Source organism: Helicoverpa armigera, chromosome 3 (genome assembly GCF_030705265.1).
Source record: "Helicoverpa armigera isolate CAAS_96S chromosome 3, ASM3070526v1, whole genome shotgun sequence".
Classification (NCBI taxonomy): Eukaryota; Metazoa; Arthropoda; class Insecta; order Lepidoptera; family Noctuidae; genus Helicoverpa; species Helicoverpa armigera.
In genome coordinates this window covers 2,463,864-2,481,093 of record NC_087122.1, presented here as the reverse complement: position 1 = coordinate 2,481,093, position 17,230 = coordinate 2,463,864, and the positions used below count along the sequence as shown (strand labels likewise).

At 34.2% G+C, this 17,230-nt stretch overlaps 4 protein-coding genes and 1 long non-coding RNA gene across 9 annotated transcripts in view; all 5 read left to right on the top strand.

Moving 5' to 3' along the window:
- Positions 1-1,720: 1,720 nt before the first annotated feature.
- On the top strand, positions 1,721-3,425 carry LOC110383861 (uncharacterized). Its single transcript, XM_021344800.3, has 3 exons — positions 1,721-2,613; positions 2,881-3,174; positions 3,272-3,425. Exons 1-3 carry the CDS (start codon positions 2,081-2,083, stop codon positions 3,423-3,425), a joined length of 981 nt encoding a protein of 326 aa, XP_021200475.3. The 5' UTR covers positions 1,721-2,080.
- A 1,024-nt stretch (positions 3,426-4,449) lies between these two features.
- On the top strand, positions 4,450-13,771 carry LOC126053676 (ATPase inhibitor mai-2, mitochondrial). 2 transcript variants are annotated; one of them, XM_064043494.1, is made up of 4 exons: positions 4,450-4,582; positions 11,538-11,643; positions 13,044-13,170; positions 13,514-13,771. In XM_064043494.1, exons 2-4 carry the CDS (start codon positions 11,588-11,590, stop codon positions 13,649-13,651), a joined length of 321 nt encoding a protein of 106 aa, XP_063899564.1. In that variant the 5' UTR covers positions 4,450-4,582; positions 11,538-11,587; the 3' UTR covers positions 13,652-13,771. The 2 variants fall into 2 exon arrangements, with proteins under 2 accessions (XP_063899564.1, XP_049692263.1); XM_049836306.2 differs by lacking the exons at positions 4,450-4,582; positions 11,538-11,643 and adding an exon at positions 11,842-11,983.
- LOC135119288 (uncharacterized) lies at positions 4,816-8,466 on the top strand. The gene is made up of 4 exons (XM_064043493.1): positions 4,816-5,221; positions 6,650-6,847; positions 7,116-7,292; positions 8,248-8,466. Exons 1-4 carry the CDS (start codon positions 5,143-5,145, stop codon positions 8,310-8,312), a joined length of 519 nt encoding a protein of 172 aa, XP_063899563.1. The 5' UTR covers positions 4,816-5,142; the 3' UTR covers positions 8,313-8,466.
- Positions 8,836-10,128, top strand: LOC135119310 (uncharacterized). The gene is made up of 2 exons (XR_010278159.1): positions 8,836-9,367; positions 10,075-10,128. It is a non-coding gene; the product is annotated as an uncharacterized LOC135119310 (long non-coding RNA).
- A 1,219-nt stretch (positions 13,772-14,990) lies between the features above and the next one.
- LOC110379998 (syndecan) overlaps positions 14,991-17,230 on the top strand; it is a 268,901-nt gene continuing 266,661 nt past the window's right edge. For 2 of the 4 annotated variants that reach the window (XM_049836299.2, XM_049836297.2), the window contains exon 1: positions 14,993-15,246. In XM_049836299.2, coding sequence (XP_049692256.1) covers positions 15,181-15,246 — 66 coding nt within the window. In that variant the 5' untranslated portion in view covers positions 14,993-15,180. Of the gene's footprint in view, positions 15,247-17,230 lie in introns of all 4 variants that reach the window. The other 2 variants (XM_049836298.2, XM_049836300.2) reach the window with 2 other exon arrangements.

Below are 17,230 nucleotides of genomic sequence, written 5' to 3'. Positions count from 1 at the left end.
AGGAAAAAGGACTAATCACTTTAGCGCGCGTACCGTAGGAACTCGTTTGATACGAATTTCAAATATTTTCATAAAAAGTAAAATATCCGGTTTTTGTTTAGTACCTATAAGTCCTGCGTTTTTTGGAACTGAGAAAAAATAATTTAATAGTAAATAGTAGGTACTAACCAAATTAATAATATTTATAGAAGACTGAGGAGCTGCAGTTTTATTTAAGTTGTGGAGCTTTTAATTTTTTGTAAGTCCTATACAATATCCGCCTAAAGATGTCTCTGAAGGGTGTTAGAAGGGGTTAGATATCTAAATGTATGTATGCTTTATTTTCATGTTCAGCACACAAATAAGTATCACACTTAACACACAGTTAAGTTCGAATCTATTTATTTAAGTAAGTACGTAAGTACACATACAAATCACTGATATCTGAAAAAAACTTGAAAAGTGTTTCAACTTTCCATTACCATAGTCGATACTACGAGATATAATTATTTATATATTAACTTCAAAGAATTTCAGAACCTTTGATATTTTATTAAAAATACTTACCTTAATTGCAGACCTTTGGATAGTACATCTGAATATGACAACCGGACTTTCAGAAGTTTGAGCTTGAAAAGCTACTACTAGCGCCATCTAGTAGAATGTTTCTGAACCATTAACGTGTACATGTCTCGTCGTCGCACAGATTTCATGAATGGATTCGGACATTCAACTATAAAATAAACAAAATAATTCTGAATATAACGTCGCTGAATTACATGGAAATTATCAAAGGGGCATTGGTTGTGGTTTAAACTGAAAGTTATAAAAGCTACATAATAAAGTACGTAATAAAAAACGAAGTAGATGAGGAAAAGACTTATCCTACAATAGGTAGGTTGTAGTTATAGTCTTAGTTCTCACCTAATTTCCGAAGAAAGCCATCAGAGCTCTTTTTTACGAAAGTTCCTCCGTTGTGCAAACACTAGAATTCTGGAACATTTGCAAACCAGAGCATCAAATAGCGGCGTTTTTTAAAAAAGATCCAACTTATAGTAGGTACCTAAGTTATTTCACTGAAAATTATTTAACACGCGGAAAAATTTCTAGACTCTATACGTAAACAAAATTAGTTTTAATAAGGTAGATAGCACTTTATACCTGTCTAGACTACTACTGGCTACTAAAAACGTTTATCAGATAGGTAGGTACTGACGACTGGCTGTTTGCTTAGACACCACGCCGCGTCGCAGAAAACCACTGATGCAACTAAAACAAACGATATTTTACTCGTTTATTTACATTAAAATCTCCGTCCGTCAAGATTGTTTTAATATTATCATTTACACAAGATTATATTCACTTTAAAGACCAACCAAACTAAAGCGAACCTTTCAGATTAATAACATAGGACTAGTAATAAGTAACAGTCTGAATATCATCACATTTTAAAATAATGTAAAATACTTACGTAAAAAATATTTGATATTAAAACATCTACAAATTAAATCGCCATCGGCACACACCTTCATTTTTTATCAATTTGTATTTCTTTTCAAAATATTGTGTACTGAAAACGCTATTACTAGAGGTTTAAATTAAATAAAAGGGGCCGTTTGTAAAATAAACAACATTAATTAAAACATCAATCATTTTGACGTTAACGAAACTAACCATGTAGGTATTAGTTTAACGCACCTACTTGATCAAACTTAGTATTTGAATGTGGCCATTTACATCAAAAACAGTTTTACTTCTTACGCTCAATACATATTTCTTGTATGATTATTTCGGAATGAAATAAAATCAAAAACTTGTAAGATTTTACACGAGATTTTAAGTTTCGCGCTGTGTTAACGGCCAGTCAGTTACGTATCCGTACGTATAAGAAAACCAATCTATTAAAATGCCTGGGCTTGCAGTAAAGCATCGCCTCATTGAAAATATTTTTAATTCATTTATTTCACACTGGTTCTATGATTCAAAAACAGTCCATTACAAACTTCATTCCAAAATAGGTTTTTAAACAGTGCACAATTAGTAGCGCTGTCTATAGCTTGTCAAAGTATTCACTCGTTTTTCGCCGATCATTTGTTTTTAAATGTGGAAACCTATAATTTTGGACGTCGAGTGCATCGTTTGCAACAAATCGTTGCAAAAGATAAACCACGTTCCTGTAGACGCGACACAGAAAATGGGAAGGATTATAAAGCTAAATAACAACCGAAGACTAAGAACCCCTAACTGGTCACTTGAAGAAAAACGGTACCTACTGGAGTTAATTAAGGAACGCAAGGAAGTGGTGGTAACTAAAACTAATAATGGTCCAAACCATTACGAAGAAAAGGACGTAGCATGGAATGAAATACTACGTGAGCTTTCTGCAAAATTTGGTTGTAAGTTTACTGGTAGTTCCATAAAGAAAGTGAAGACTCAGTGGCAGAATATGAAACGAATAGCCCGCGAAGAAATAGCACTTAACGGACCTCAACTGCAAAATTATTCTAGACTATCCTTAGAAGTTTGTAATTTACTTGAGTTAGTGAAAGATGGTGTTTTGAAGGGAGAAAATGAAAATTTAAATGATACTTCAATCACAACAAATATTGAAATCAAGGCTGAATGTATTGATGAGTAAGTTCACTTTGTTAGCTGTAGATATTAATTACTTTTTAAATGTTTTGTGTATGTTTGGTTCACATGTGTTACTGAACCACAACTAATTAGCAATTATTTTAAAAGATTTTAAATTATTTGTTGTGGTCTTCAGTTTTGTTGTTTTAAATTATATAGTATACTTACATTTAATAAGATCTCTAATGAGAATTAGCAAAGTATTTTCAATTTTGAATTTAAAAGGCACTATACTTACATCAATCTATATCACTTTTATTGTTTTAGGGAAATTAACCAGCCAAGTTGCAGTGGTATAAACAATACCACTACTGTATCAATGGATTCTGATATGCCACAAGATAAAACCAACAGTACAAGCCAGTTGGAGTCATCTTCATCTTCAGTCTCTGAGCAAATCTCTGAAACAAATGATTTTGAGACGCCTGATGAAAATATTCAGAATAAAAATAATTGCAACATGAGATCCGTCTCGGCCATGACTGATAAACCTTATGAGAATGTGGATGAAGCTTGTAAAATGATTAACCCATTTCACAGGGAACTACAGGAGTATTTCAAGTAAGTTTCCATATTAAGCATTCGGTAATTATTATTTGTATATTTTTTCTAACGGCTCTTTAATATGTTAATACTAATTTTATTTTAATGTTTTAAGGTACACTGCAGCAGAAAAGCAGATGAAGATGGAGTCACTAAAAGAAGAACGTCAAGTCATGAGAGCTATGAGAGAGACGGCTGAGCTTAACAAAATTATTGCAGAGCAAAAGTTGAAGCATGTGCTCTGGGTGAAAAAGCAAGAAATGGCGTAAGTTTTGCACTGTATTTAAACAAACTTAGTTATAGTTACGTACTGTTAACTATAATATATGGTATTGAATCAATTTGTTGTATAAATAACTAGTTATTTGAGTTTGCCAATCATGGTACTGATAAAATGTTCAAGATTATTAAAAATTCCCGCCCTTTTGCCTTCTTGTCTATGGTACACGGATTGTTACGATATGCAATATCTCTTCTTTTATTTTATAGATTTTTGCAATTTAAAACTTGTATTTGAAGTAAATGCAAAGAAAAGGAACAGCAATTTTCGATAACTATTTGTTTATTATTATTTTAACTTCACGTATCTTAAATATTAAAAGACTTTGTTCCGAAATCAGTAAATGGCAGCGCATCTATTTTCACCCACATACCAGAAGTCACATAGTTTTACGGTCCAAGGTTCAAAATCAAATTATTAAAGTTTTCATTTGTATGTATTTGTAACTTGAAAGTTAAAATAGCAAAAAAAAACTTGGAGTTTAATATTGCTGCTATGTTTATAACGCGCATTGGTTGGTCCAAGTGTTTTTTCTAATTTAGCTTTCTAGTTACAAATACATACAAATGAAAACTTTCTAGAAAGTTCAATCAACTTACATTTTTATTATCATTCAAATATCCGTCAACGAATGGTAAGATTTCAGAGGTACCTTTCCCTTTAAGTCTAAATATTTTTTTTTTCTGAAGGGGAAGAAGAATTTATTTCTTATTTCCTACTTAAACTATAATTATCTTTTAATTATTTCTTGTCCTAATACTAAATATACTAGATCCGGCGCTTTTCTGGTAGGTGAACATCTCTCCCATTTATCTAGAAAACCCATGATGTCCTAGATAACGAAATCAAATAGTCATATCTGACCATCAGACGAACGAGGATTATAACATGAGTTTACAAACTTAGTATGCATTATCCAGTCTTACCTTCGGTTGGGCACTAGTGTTTATTATTAATAGGATAATAATTACAAATCAACTTTTTGGTAACTAACTTGGGTAAACTAAAACTTAATTATTACTTAAAAGCCAAATATTTGTTCCACCAAAAAAAGTCTTAGTTATCTTTGGTTTGAAATATCTACCAAAATCTGTCATATTTTGCTACCACAATCGAGAAACTTTTAATTCAGTCAGTACTTATCTTCATGGGGATGCAACTGAAGTACAATAATTTTCTGAGGTTTTTTTTTAGAAATGCGCCATCTAGTGACGGATGCCCCGTAACTTGGGTATTTGTACTTCGTTTTAGTCACTAGATGTCACTGCACCTTAGACCGATATTTCATCGATTTAATAACAAATCTAAAAAAAGTTTTGTGATTAGAAATATTAACAAATATTGTAATTAAATAATTTTATGATTTATTTTAATTTTTTATCTATGAGGACGTCTTAGTTAATCACAATAATCACACTACTTGAAACCACTTGAAACACTGACGATTGACATTGACAGTCGACCATACTTTTAAATTAAACCGTTTTCCGTTTTCTAACGTGTTGGTTTATTCTGAGTGTTATTTTCTGGTTTTTTTATTACGATTGTTGCGTGTTCCTGGACTCTGATACTGACTGCTTCTGTGATTGACCTGGCTTCGTATTTTGGACCTGTGATCTACTGCATTTTCATTGACCCGGCTTTGTATTTTGGAACCTCGATCGACTGCTTTTACATTGACCCGGCACCGTATTTAGGACTAGAAAATGCGTCCAGTGGATCGTCTTAGGGGCGGAATGCCATCAACGTCAAGATATAAGTGCTACTTTGATTGTGACAATGACGGTAAGTTCAAAACTTTTAACTTTATAATGCACGTAATTTATCTTTTGCTGATAGGCTGCACAATATCCATTATTGTCATCCGTGCAATCTGTGGTCATCATAGTCCTTGAGTCATCAAAATCTAAGATGCACTACACACACACTCCTGTCCTGACCCTACACAAACAATTGAAACTGCACATTAACTTTTATATCCAATCAAAAGACTCGGAATCTACGTATAAGACAAAGCCCGCTCTAGACGACCCTCTGACCAAATAACTTCATCAGGTTTTAAAACTATGATTTTACAGTGGCGTAGCATGGGATTCCGCCGCCGCAGGTATATTTAGCTGCCGGTCAGTGGGTAGTCTTAGGGGCGAGCCCCCTTATTTAGGTACTTATTTAAATTCAAATGACTACAATTTAATAAAATTCTAAAGATGGTTTTGGCAAGAAAGAATTATTATTGATATCGACTCATGACCAGGTGCGGTCTCAGCCCATGATTTTGGGATTCACTAGGGTGCTGGAAGGAATACTTTCAGAAATTGTTACTGGCTCTCTTTGATATGTAGTGCAGCAGTGTGAAAATTTTAGCATCCTACCTAGGATTTTGTTGATTCATACACTAATGATCTATGTATAACTTTGTCGATTCATACAGCATGCAACAATATTTTTTGCAAACTAGGATATGTTAGATTTTCCTTTAAAGCTCAAAAAACATAAAGCCTTGTGTGGACTAAGCATTTATTGTCAAATTAAACGAAAACAAGCAGATGTAAAAATTCAAGAGCGAGTCGAAAAATTTAGTACCCTGCCTGCCTGATAGGTTAGATCTTCTTTTAGTAGACAAGAAGTTATTGGGAGGTAGGCTAGAAGTATAGATAGATATCTATCTATCTTGTTGTATTTGTTATGGTGGTGGTGGTGGTATCTATACACACTATGTACACCATAACAAATTACAATTTAAAACTTAATAACTAAAAGGGTGTAACAATGGTGGTCTTATCGCTAAAAGCGATCTTTACAGACAACCTTTAATGTATAGTGACTCTTCTCAAGAAAATTGTATTATGGGGTGGCATAAATAGGAACTGACAATGTAAAGGCGGCAAAAAATGCCTTTGCCTCTACTGTCAACGCTATCAGCTTCTACTTGGCTTGATGCTGCAGCTAGGCGGCGGTGCCGGCCCCTAGAGTAGCGCCACCCAGGGCCATGGCCCCTCGGCACCCCATGCTATGCTACTGTGATTTTATTTACTTCAACTGTGGTGTTCCTGTTCTAGTACTGCTAGACCTCAGCTATTATTTCTAGTGTTAGATTAATATTCAAGGATGGTATCACAGTACATTACTAAAATTTTATACATATGATGATGATATCTATTACGGTATTTTAATGAGAGTGAGTTGTTCATGTATAAAACTTCTTGATTTCAGGCCCATTGCACCGATTTCCTAAACCTGAATACCCACATTTGGAAAAGTTTAACTCGTGGAAAAAAGTACTAGATAAAGCTTTACAAGAGAAAGGCGACATCTACATTTATAACCAAATTCGATTTTGCGACAGACATTTTGAAGAGTGTTACCGTTCAGCCAGTCACCGACTTACTCCAAATGCAATACCAACTCTAGGTACCTACTATTTAGATGTCTTATGTTATTTAAATCTTAATAGAAACAAAACCACATTTCTTTGCCTTCGCTGTAATAACAAAATTGTTCCTCAAATATTAAATAAAATTTTCTACTGAATAATCTAATCCTAATTAGAAGAAAATAAAATGAATATTATATACCAAAAATAATTGATGCAACATGCTATCTTCTAAGAATTAAATGAATATTGTTCTATATTCTACATAATTATACAGTAACTATAAATAATTTCATCCTTTTGCAGATTTATCTACATTACCAGTTGGTCAAACTCTTGAAGGTCCATCGGGACATGTCGAGGCAGACATGTCGAATTTATTAAACATTTCGCAAGATAAACTTGCTGTCATTGAGCCATCCAGCTCTACCCACTATCATAGTGATGTACAGAATGCATTACAGACAGCTGAACGCCCTAAAGGTAAATATTTTTATTGACAATTGACCTTTGACTTGTAACATTAGGTTTTTCTTTCCATCATCAGGATTCCAATTTGTTTCCACTGTAGGGTCATAAAACTTCTTGCAGAGAGAGAGAGTGGGCATTTAAGCGTACATAGGGAAATAAGGACAGAGAAAGCGACTTTGTTTTATACTATGTAGTGAAGCCTATGTGTTATTACATTTTTTATAAGCTATATTACTGTAAAGTTTCATCTAAATCCGTTTAGTAGTTTTCGCGGGAAAGAGGAACAAACATCCTCACAACATTTATAATATTAGTACTAGTATAGGATTATTTCATACTAACTGCGTCCCGCGGTTTCACCCGCGTATACCGGAATAAAAAATAGCCTATGTCTAATTCCAGGGTATAAGCTATCTACATACCAAATTTCATCCAAAGCCGTTCAGTAGTTTTTCGTGAAAGAGTAACAAACATCATCCAAACTTACAAACTTTCGCGTTTATAATTTTAGGTAGGATTATTTCCGCACTTGCAGGAATCAATAAATGTAAGACAATAACAAATCTCCGAACTTGTAAACCTGAATTAAATGGATTAATAATAATAACTTGATATAATCCTACAACTTATGTGTCATAATAATTATTCATCCAAATAGCTAGTTCTAACCATCCATACCATTTTTTTCGTTGGTAGAAAAGGCCCAAAATGTATGGAGTCTGAATGATCTTCTTTATATCCATTTTGTTTACCCATAAAATCCCCATAAAAATATTTATCAAGCTTGTATCTGCTGTTGTAGGAAGTCTCCACTTTTGTATCTGTTCCTCGAAGCCTACCTATTCCAATCTCTGGTCATAATATAATAACAGAACAATATTATGTAACATATTTTTATCACAATTCTATTAAAACTTTGTGTAACACTATTTCTTTGATCTGAGGTGTAACATAATTTAAATTACAGGTTCTAGGAAAAGAGGGACTTGTCAATATTTAAAACGAGTCGTCACCTCAAAGAGAAGGAGATAATAAAGTTAAAACAGAAAGTATTGAAGCTGAAAAAGAAATATAAGGAACAAAATAACAAGAAACTCTCTGCAAGGAAAATTTCCACATCAAAATCATTTTTGAAAGAGTTAAATAAAATGCCTGCAACAATAAAAATATTTACTTCCTCCAAATGAAATGGAAAAAGAAACCACGAGGCAGGCGATTTACATTTAACGAAAAATCATGGCATTGACCATTTACAAACAGAGTCAGAAAGCTTACAACCTCATGCGAAAAATGTTTGTCTTGCCATCAAAGCGCAGCCTACAAAAATGTTGAGTAAATTTGAACTGAAACCAGGCTTCAATCCTGATATATTTAAAATTTAAAAGCTACAGTAGCAAAATTGCCGGCAGAAAAAAGTTGGTCAATTTACTGTTTGATGAGGTATCATTGGCTCCGGGTTTTTACAACCCTGCCCTAAAACAGATAACTGGTTTTGAAGATTTTGGGCACAGACAAACAAAAACTCGCAGATCATGCCTTGGTCTTTATGATCAAGGGTATAAAAAGCAAAGTGAAACAACCTTTATGCTTTTCATTTTGCCAAGGTGCCACGAAAAGGACGATTTAAAGAAGCTGATCAAAACAATAATAAAAGAAATCTCCAATACTGGATTGATAGTTATTGCCACTATATGTGACCAATCAGCCACAAATATTTCTGTGATAAAAGTCTTCAAGAAGACACAAAACGCAAATATTTACAAGAGGGTAATGAATATAGGACCCAAGCCTTCGAGTTTGAAGACCAAAAGGTCTTCCCATTATTTGATCCTCCACATCTTTTAAAGGGAATGAGAAATAATTTACTCGCCAAACATTTGAAATTTGTACAAGATGGGAAAACAAAGTATGCAAAGTGGGAACATTTGGAGATGCTGTTGAAGTTAGATGTTGGGGATGATGAAATTAGGCTTGTTAATAAATTAACAGAAAACCATGTTAATAAAGAGAAAATTCCAAAATGAAAGTGAAATATGCTGCACAAGTTTTCAGCCAAAGGGTATCATCAGCATTGAGATTCTTAGCAAGTAAGTATGCTTTTATTGTTCTCATTATTTTCTATATTTAAAAAAATTGCTATTAATTTACTAAATTAGATTTTTATTTTTAATTTACATGTTTTAACCATCTTCATTCTCCACAGACAAATTAGAAAGTTCATTATTTTTCTTTAAAATAATATTAGATGTCCTGGCTACATTTATAAGTTCAAAAATATTTAAAAACAAACAATTGAGATGCTATTTCTCTCGATAAAATTCAAAATAAAAATACAATTCATATCTAATAATTTATCTAAAATTGGCTATGTCAATATTTAAGATGCATAAGATATATTGTTGGAATAACATTATAAATTGAAATGAAATAATAAATTAAAATTATCATATTGAAATAAAAATTTGAGACATTATGAAACTACAAAATATAGTTTAATGTTGGTTTCTTACTAATTATATTTACACCCACAACTATTTACTGAACCAACTGATAAAGACGCACAGTAAATCGTTACTGCCACTTTAAAGTTTGTAAGTTTGTGCCTTTTCGACACAGCCGTGAGGCACACCGTTTAATTTTTTAATTAAATTTTTGTATTTTTGTTTTTTTATTGTGTCCCCTAATCTGGGTCGAATAAATGTATTTTCTTTCTTTTTTCTTTAATTTCGGTCCACAATAGCAAAAAAGATTGATATGAACTGTATTCTAGTACTTATTTAATATATTGTTTCAGAACACAACCTTCTTCCGGCGGAGTGCGAAGAAACTGCTGATTTTCTACTCATTATGGACAAACTATTTGATTCTTTCAATGGACATTCATATACAGGTGATCCAAAAATTTTCAAGGGGTGTGTAATGAATAATTCTCCTCATTTTAGATTATGGACAGAGGTAGTTCCTATATTGGATTCAATGACTTTTAAAACTATAAAAAAACGGGATGGTACAGAAGAAGTAAGATATGAAAAAGTGCCATCCCTTCAAAATTGGATCCACAATATTAAAACGTTTAAAGAAATGTGGGAGTTTTAAAAATCAAATATAAAGTTACTAGCCTTTTAACCAGAAATTTCAATCAGGACCCTCTTGAAAATTTTTTGTAACATTAGAAGTAATGGGATACGAAATGTTAATCCCTCGTGCCTACAATTTATTAATGCGTTCAAAACTTTGTTACTTAATAATTTAAATTCGCCCCATTCTGTAAGTGCCAACTGTGAAAAGATGAAAATAAATCACTGCAATCTTTCAAAGATCTTCTTGCTGAAAACAAAACAATGAAATTGAATTGGTTAGTGGTGATTTTCCTATTGATTCTTTAATTAATACAATGAACCAAATTAAATGGAATGACTCGATTTTGCATGCCGAATCAAAAAATATGTAGCAGGATACATTGTAAAAAATCGAAATGTAAAGTGTTCAAAAATGTGGAACATGTACTAATGATATATTAAGAAAGGAAATTGATTTTGAATCATTTAATTATGAAATAGATTATACGAAAAATCCTTATTTAATGCATGTGATGATTTTATAAAATTATTAAATGAAATATATTATATGATTGTTGCATGTTTACGAGATTCACCTGAAATAAAATATCTGAAAGAAAAATGAAATTTTACATCAATTGCCATTGTGATTTTAGTATAATTACTTGTATAGTTCATAAAAATAAATTAATTGATTTTATAATTAATATGTCAATTAATTTAATCATTCACAGTTGGTGCACCGGGGTTAATAGAATAATTAACGGAAAAATAACAAATTTCGATGTAAATGATGAAATTAAGTTACAAGCATTTAAATATTGTAATACACATAAAAAAAGGAAATAAAATATACTTAGCCGATAAATGTACTCTTTATCTTTTGTTTTTTTATTATCTCCCATAATATTATTGACTAGACTAGAAGTTGGAAACTGAAAACTGGAAACTGGAACTGGAAATTGAAATCACTGTTTTAAATTCAATTTACAGTAAATTGAATTTAAAACAGTGATTTCAATTTTCAAATTTAAAAACATATTTAAGAGAACTCTTGAAAAGCGCCATCTACCCTAACCATACATGAAGTAACCACGCCATCTTGTGACGGGGGCCCGTTAACTTTCACGCTAGTAAGTTGTTTTGAACGATGAGTTGCGTATCTATCTCTATATAGTGTATTATCTATGCTTATCTTGTAGAATTCGAACAAAATTGTTATTTTTAAGTAAAACTTAACTTTAAATCATGAGTTTCATTCCGAAAACGAGGACTGCTCTGTCGCGGGCTATCGTTAGCGTAAGGTGAGGATTCTATACCGGCATGTCAAGTTACGCAATCTTTAGATACCACTTTGCACGCAATTTTTAGTGGGTACTAGAAATAGATTTCCACTAATCTTAATTTGGCGAGATGCACATTGGATCATGATTGATCTCCACGTCATTGACATATCAATGTTCTGTTTTTAATTCTATTTATAGGTTGCATGACAAAGGTGTCTCTGACCCTTAGTCAGCCGTAGTATATAAACTGCCAATCGATGCTCGTTCTACGCAGTGTTTACAATTTTCATTTCTACGTCGTAGTAGTGTTTGAGTTATAATTTTTAACAAATTATTGTATTCCTGTCAGCTTTTTAAGGTGAATCTCATGGTCAAGGTCATGTTGGGGGTGTAGTTTTGCTCATTTCAATGTCAAAATCATTCTTTTACTACCTGCTGTCATCTGAGATATTGTTTACATAGCTGTCACAATTAACAAAGGAGTTTTTATTAGGTACATGAACAGTCTAGAATTTAAGGTTAAGCAAACTAAAAACTAAGGTGACCCTTTGACCTAATATATTTGCCTACCTAAATAATCATTCGATTTCTCTATTGTTCCAGCTATAAAATATCATTTAATAGTTTTTTCATTGTGTGCATGTACTGGAAACAAATAGGCATCACATATAAAATTGAATAATTTAAAAACTCCATTGTTTTATACTCGCTATGCTTATTAACTATACATTGTGTTTTAAAAGTTGGTTATTTGTAAAGTGCATACAACAATGCTAGAGGAACATTGTGATGGTTGTTCTTGTAGATCATCCTTATTTTGTTTACGAGTTTATAAGATAGACGGGCAACTTCTATGCCAATTCTATTTGTGGTAAGCGCAGCATGTCATCTTTCATGCTTCACTATCTGCAGTCTACAATTAAAATTAGCTCCTGCCATATCATCCTTCACACAATCTATCAACACCGGATGGATTGTTGTCCTTTGGTTGTATGCCTAATCTATCCACATAATTTATGTTCAACAAACCCATCTTCACGAGATAATGCTCATTCTTCTTTATCATATGCCCGCTGCCCATACCATGACAGGTTAAGGCTACTATCGTCAGAATAATATACAGTGTCTTATAATTGCACTACAATTTCATCATGCATTGTTCAGATTAGTCAGGTGTAAAAATAGTTCTGATGCATAATACTATCAGTTGCCAGAATAGAAAAATAATAATGATCTGACTTATTGGTATAGCAAGTGTGAAGTGTATTTCTCAAGATTTCATTTCTTTGCTCTAAATATCTTTTCTTTCTTCTTTTCTTCTTTCTTTCTTTCTTTCTTTCTCTTATATTTTTCTTCCTATTTCATGTTTGATCTTGATCTGTCATCAATATACTTAAATATCTTGAAACTGATTTCAGAATGTACAGCGGCGAACCTGGATCCGGAGCCGGCAAGGGTGGCGGCGGTGGTGGCTCCATCCGCGAGGCTGGTGGTGCTTTCGGTAAAATGGAGGCAGCTAGGGAAGAGGAGTACTTCTACAGAAAGGTACATACTTTTCACATGGTTACTGCTTGGATGAAGTTGACAGAATGTGTGTTGTTGTGTATAGGAGCAACCATTTTAGACATTAGTTTTTTAGAAACTATCTTACGCCAGTGCTTTCACCCACGCATACCATGGGTTCTTGTTCAAGCACTTGGATAAAAAGTAGTATATAATTAATTTTCCTTGAGAAGTGAGCCATCTGACACTGAAATATATTTACAAATCAGTCTAGTAGTTCCTAAGATTAGCATGCCCTAGCAAATGAAACATTTCAGCTTGATAATATAGTATAGATTGCATGTAGCTGGCCATTAATAAGAGAAATTTCATCCTTTAATTTCAGCAAAAGGAACAGCTCTCCAACCTGAAGAATCACTTGGGCAAAGAGATTTCTTTCCATGAAGATCAGATCAAACGCCACGAGGACGCCATCCGCCGTCATAAAGAAAAAATGGCAGACCTCGAACAGAAGCATGCGTAAACTGAAAATGCTATACAGTAAAGTCGTTATTACAGAATAATGTTTTAAGAATGTCAACTTTTTGCTTTTATTTTGTTTAGTTATAGAAGGTTGGTCGCAATTATATTGATGTCATTGTGATTTGGTGTTTCTTTTAATAATGATCATGGGAATGTCATAAAGCACAAGAGTACCTAACGTAAGTTTTCAATTACTCGTATTTGAAATCAGATACTATAGATATCTTTTTTTGTTATATGGGTGGATACAGTATTCGGCTTGTCTAAAAGCGTGTTAAAACAGTAGTAATACTGTTTTAACACGCTTTACACGGGTACCTACCTTAATATTAATCGTTGCGCAAACTGCAAATAAATTGAAATAATGTTTTACGTACGTATATAAGAAAAACCATGAAGTGGAAATAATTTTACGTGAGAGAATATGGAGCACAGCGCCATCTATGTGACTATACTAGAACAATTATCAACCGACTTCAAAAAGGGAGAAGTTTTCTTTTCCATGTTAAAACTTACGATAATTTTTTCTCTACAATTAGGTTTTTTGTAAAACATTTATTTCAATCGTGTTAACAAATTCAATAAATTTCAAAAACATATCTACCATCTCTTAATATCTAAAAAAAATTTCATTGCCACAAAATATGCTTCAATAAATATATTTACTTATTAGTTACTTGTAGATTTCAACAGATGGCGGTATTTTACAAAACCTTATACCTAGGTCTGCTAGAATCAGCTAAAGCTACCCATTGGATCTACTTGTTCATTAAGTTACAAACTACAGGCAGCGTGTTACTGAAACTTATAAAAGCACTTTCGCTTTCAGTTGAACGCTCTTTCTATAAAAATGTCTCTCATATAGACTTGATTTGTCTGGATTGGTCATTTATGCTATGAAATAGGGACCTTATCTCAAGTTATCTGTCTTTGCTAGGAATAAATCGTATGGACGCATTTAGATAGCTATCGCACGACTTGTTTGTTTTGACGTATCTTCTTCAATGTTATACACAGACGGTCGTCGCCCTAGCAAATAATATTTCTGTCTTGGCCGTCCGTGACCAAAATTAGAACAAGTTTCTTTGTGGGAATGCATAGGGAAACGACGGAATTGTTTGTAAAGCCGCTGTTGCGTTGATCGAACGGAAGGAGAATTAGGGTCCTGTTTTTGTGAACGCGACGACTAGGCCATTATTCTTCCGCCGTAATAAATAGGAGTGCGTGACGCGAAATATAGCTCCATCGACCATCGGGCGACGACCGAACTCGGCTCACGCGAACGAAGTTAGCTGCGAAGGCGCCGCGTGCGGGGCGCGCGCCCTCAACGCACTGAACCGAGTTCCAAGCGCCACTCGGCACTCAGTTTACTACAATCGCAAACCGACGCCGCATGTCGTTTCGCGCGCCGTTTCGACCCGTGTGTATGGTGTTAGTGGAATAACATAACAGCAAATTGTTTTGTGCTGTGTTATTATTGTGTGATAGTGTCATACTGCTGGTGCGACCGATCCGGTTCACATTGTTGTGATGCATTTGAGGATATACCTATGGCTGTCTTGTGTAGTCCTCGCAGGATACGTTCGAGCGACAGAGGTAAGGGGGACCGTCTTAAATGCGGCACTCGCCCGGCTTTTTGTTGTGTGAACACAGGGAACGGGAGTTTGGTCTGGTAAACGTAACGCTGACTTTAATTTCAACCGTAGGTACTTAGTTGCATCTACTTGCGTAACTGTTTTCAATGTCAATAGTCGTCAACAGAGTTCGAATAAGAGTATAAACTTGTGTTTGAGTCTGTTATGTGAGTTAACGTGCAAACTATACGGTGTGTCTGAGTTACATAGGTTGGTTACCTTGAATGTTCGGTAATCGCAGGTAAACAATCGTTATCTCGTTCGTTCCCATTGATTTGTGTCGCGTTATTTTTGTTCGGTATCAGTGAGTGTCGTCGGATAGTGTGCGGCGTGGTGTAAACACAGACGTCTCATGAATGAGAGCGGCGTGTCGCCCACGTTTTGGGAGAAAGCTGAGACACTGCACACCTACATAGCCATCGGGCGGCTGCGGGCGCGCGGCTACACTGCCGTGAACCCATTACCGTGTGTCATTTATTAGTAAACACTCACTAACCAACTCATTTGCTTCACTGAGAAGGGTTATTGAAAATTCTGAGTCATGCTTTATTGCAATTTGTCTAGCTAGGTAGTAGGTACCTACGTAAGCAAGGTGACCTATGAAAGCCAAGCTGCTAGGTAGATACCTTCTACCTACCTACCTAGTACCTACCTAGTATTTACTTACACGTAGAACATAGGTACCTACCTACCTTTCATGCATCTTGCCTAATTCATTGAGAAACCAAGTATACCTATTTGCAGTATTTAGGCCCAAGTTCACCGAGAACATAAACGTTCGTTTTTCTTAACAACTGTTTACCTACTATGAATTTTCACGTACCTACCTACAAGTTTTCAAGTTCACCGACTTCTATGTTGAAGGTGATTTGGACCTTAGAGATAGTATGTAAGTACCTACCTACTTATAATTTTAAAGGTATTTATCAATCTTTCTAAAGCTTAACCTTGCTACCTATGTACCTGAACTTAGGATATTTCTAAATAGGTATAGGTACCTAACTAAGTAGGTAGTCGGATACCTAGTAGGCACCTATATTTTGCATACCGTTGGTGTACTGACAACGTCTGTTAGTCTTTAAAGAACTTTAAGCAAAATTAAACGTGGAAATTCATAATAACTAAACAGTTGCCTATTCTATTGAAAAAAAAACTGACGATGTTGGAGGTGAAGTTTGGCCCAAGTAGGTATCGATCGACATGTACCTAATTAGTACCCAGTACCCACCTACCATTATCTTAATCTTATCTGGTAGGTAGGCTACCTTACTAAACATTTAACTTTAAATGTTAATGAGGCAGTTCCTATCCTACACCCATTTTATGGTGATCTCTTCAGACCTTTCCAATCGAAACCTAACATCTGTGATTGGAACGGAAAACCTTGGATTATATGGCCTGCTTACTACCTATAAAGTCAAACGTCAATCGAAAGGCGTGTAGGTAGCCCATAATGAGTAGATTCGAAAATTCATTCATTCATTACTTGAGTAGATACCCATACCTCTATTACTAGGTACATAAACGCATTTACTTGATTCTTCTAGCAAATGCTTAAAATGAGTCTACATTGTCCACTGAACAAACAGCGTCACAAAATATTTTACTATCGCAAAAATCTTTCAACGCGACCTTGACAAAAATGTTAAAGATATTGCACCCGTCGCGCACTTCCATACGGGGTAACATCCCTTACTTAATGAAGGATAAAGAGGGAGGGTCTCACCCAGGATTCAGGATATTCATCGTACAAAATGAACGGGTTTTCTAAGAGACAATAGTCGTATGTCCCGACACCCAGGTGCGACTAACACCCTTTAAACTTCAAGCTCTCAACAATAGCAAAATGGGCCAAGGTTTTGATTAATCCATCCGCTAGTTTCTGCAAGTTTAATCAACGATATGATGAGTAAATCTTCCCGCGAATAGTTATGCTAGCTCGAACT

Excerpts from the sequence above, each read along its gene's own strand:
- LOC135119288 (XM_064043493.1), top strand. The coding sequence starts at position 5,143 with ATGCGTCCAGTGGATCGTCTTAGGGGCGGAATGCCATCAACGTCAAGA. Across the intron at positions 5,222-6,649 it reads CTTTGATTGTGACAATGACG|GCCCATTGCACCGATTTCCT; the intron begins GTAAGTTCAAAA and ends TCTTGATTTCAG. Across the intron at positions 7,293-8,247 it reads GACAGCTGAACGCCCTAAAG|GTTCTAGGAAAAGAGGGACT; the intron begins GTAAATATTTTT and ends TTTAAATTACAG.
- LOC126053676 (XM_064043494.1), top strand. The coding sequence starts at position 11,588 with ATGAGTTTCATTCCGAAAACGAGGACTGCTCTGTCGCGGGCTATCGTT. Across the intron at positions 11,644-13,043 it reads CGGGCTATCGTTAGCGTAAG|AATGTACAGCGGCGAACCTG; the intron begins GTGAGGATTCTA and ends AACTGATTTCAG. Across the intron at positions 13,171-13,513 it reads AGGAGTACTTCTACAGAAAG|CAAAAGGAACAGCTCTCCAA; the intron begins GTACATACTTTT and ends CTTTAATTTCAG.
- LOC110383861 (XM_021344800.3), top strand. The coding sequence starts at position 2,081 with ATGTGGAAACCTATAATTTTGGACGTCGAGTGCATCGTTTGCAACAAA. Across the intron at positions 2,614-2,880 it reads AAGGCTGAATGTATTGATGA|GGAAATTAACCAGCCAAGTT; the intron begins GTAAGTTCACTT and ends TTATTGTTTTAG. Across the intron at positions 3,175-3,271 it reads GAACTACAGGAGTATTTCAA|GTACACTGCAGCAGAAAAGC; the intron begins GTAAGTTTCCAT and ends TAATGTTTTAAG.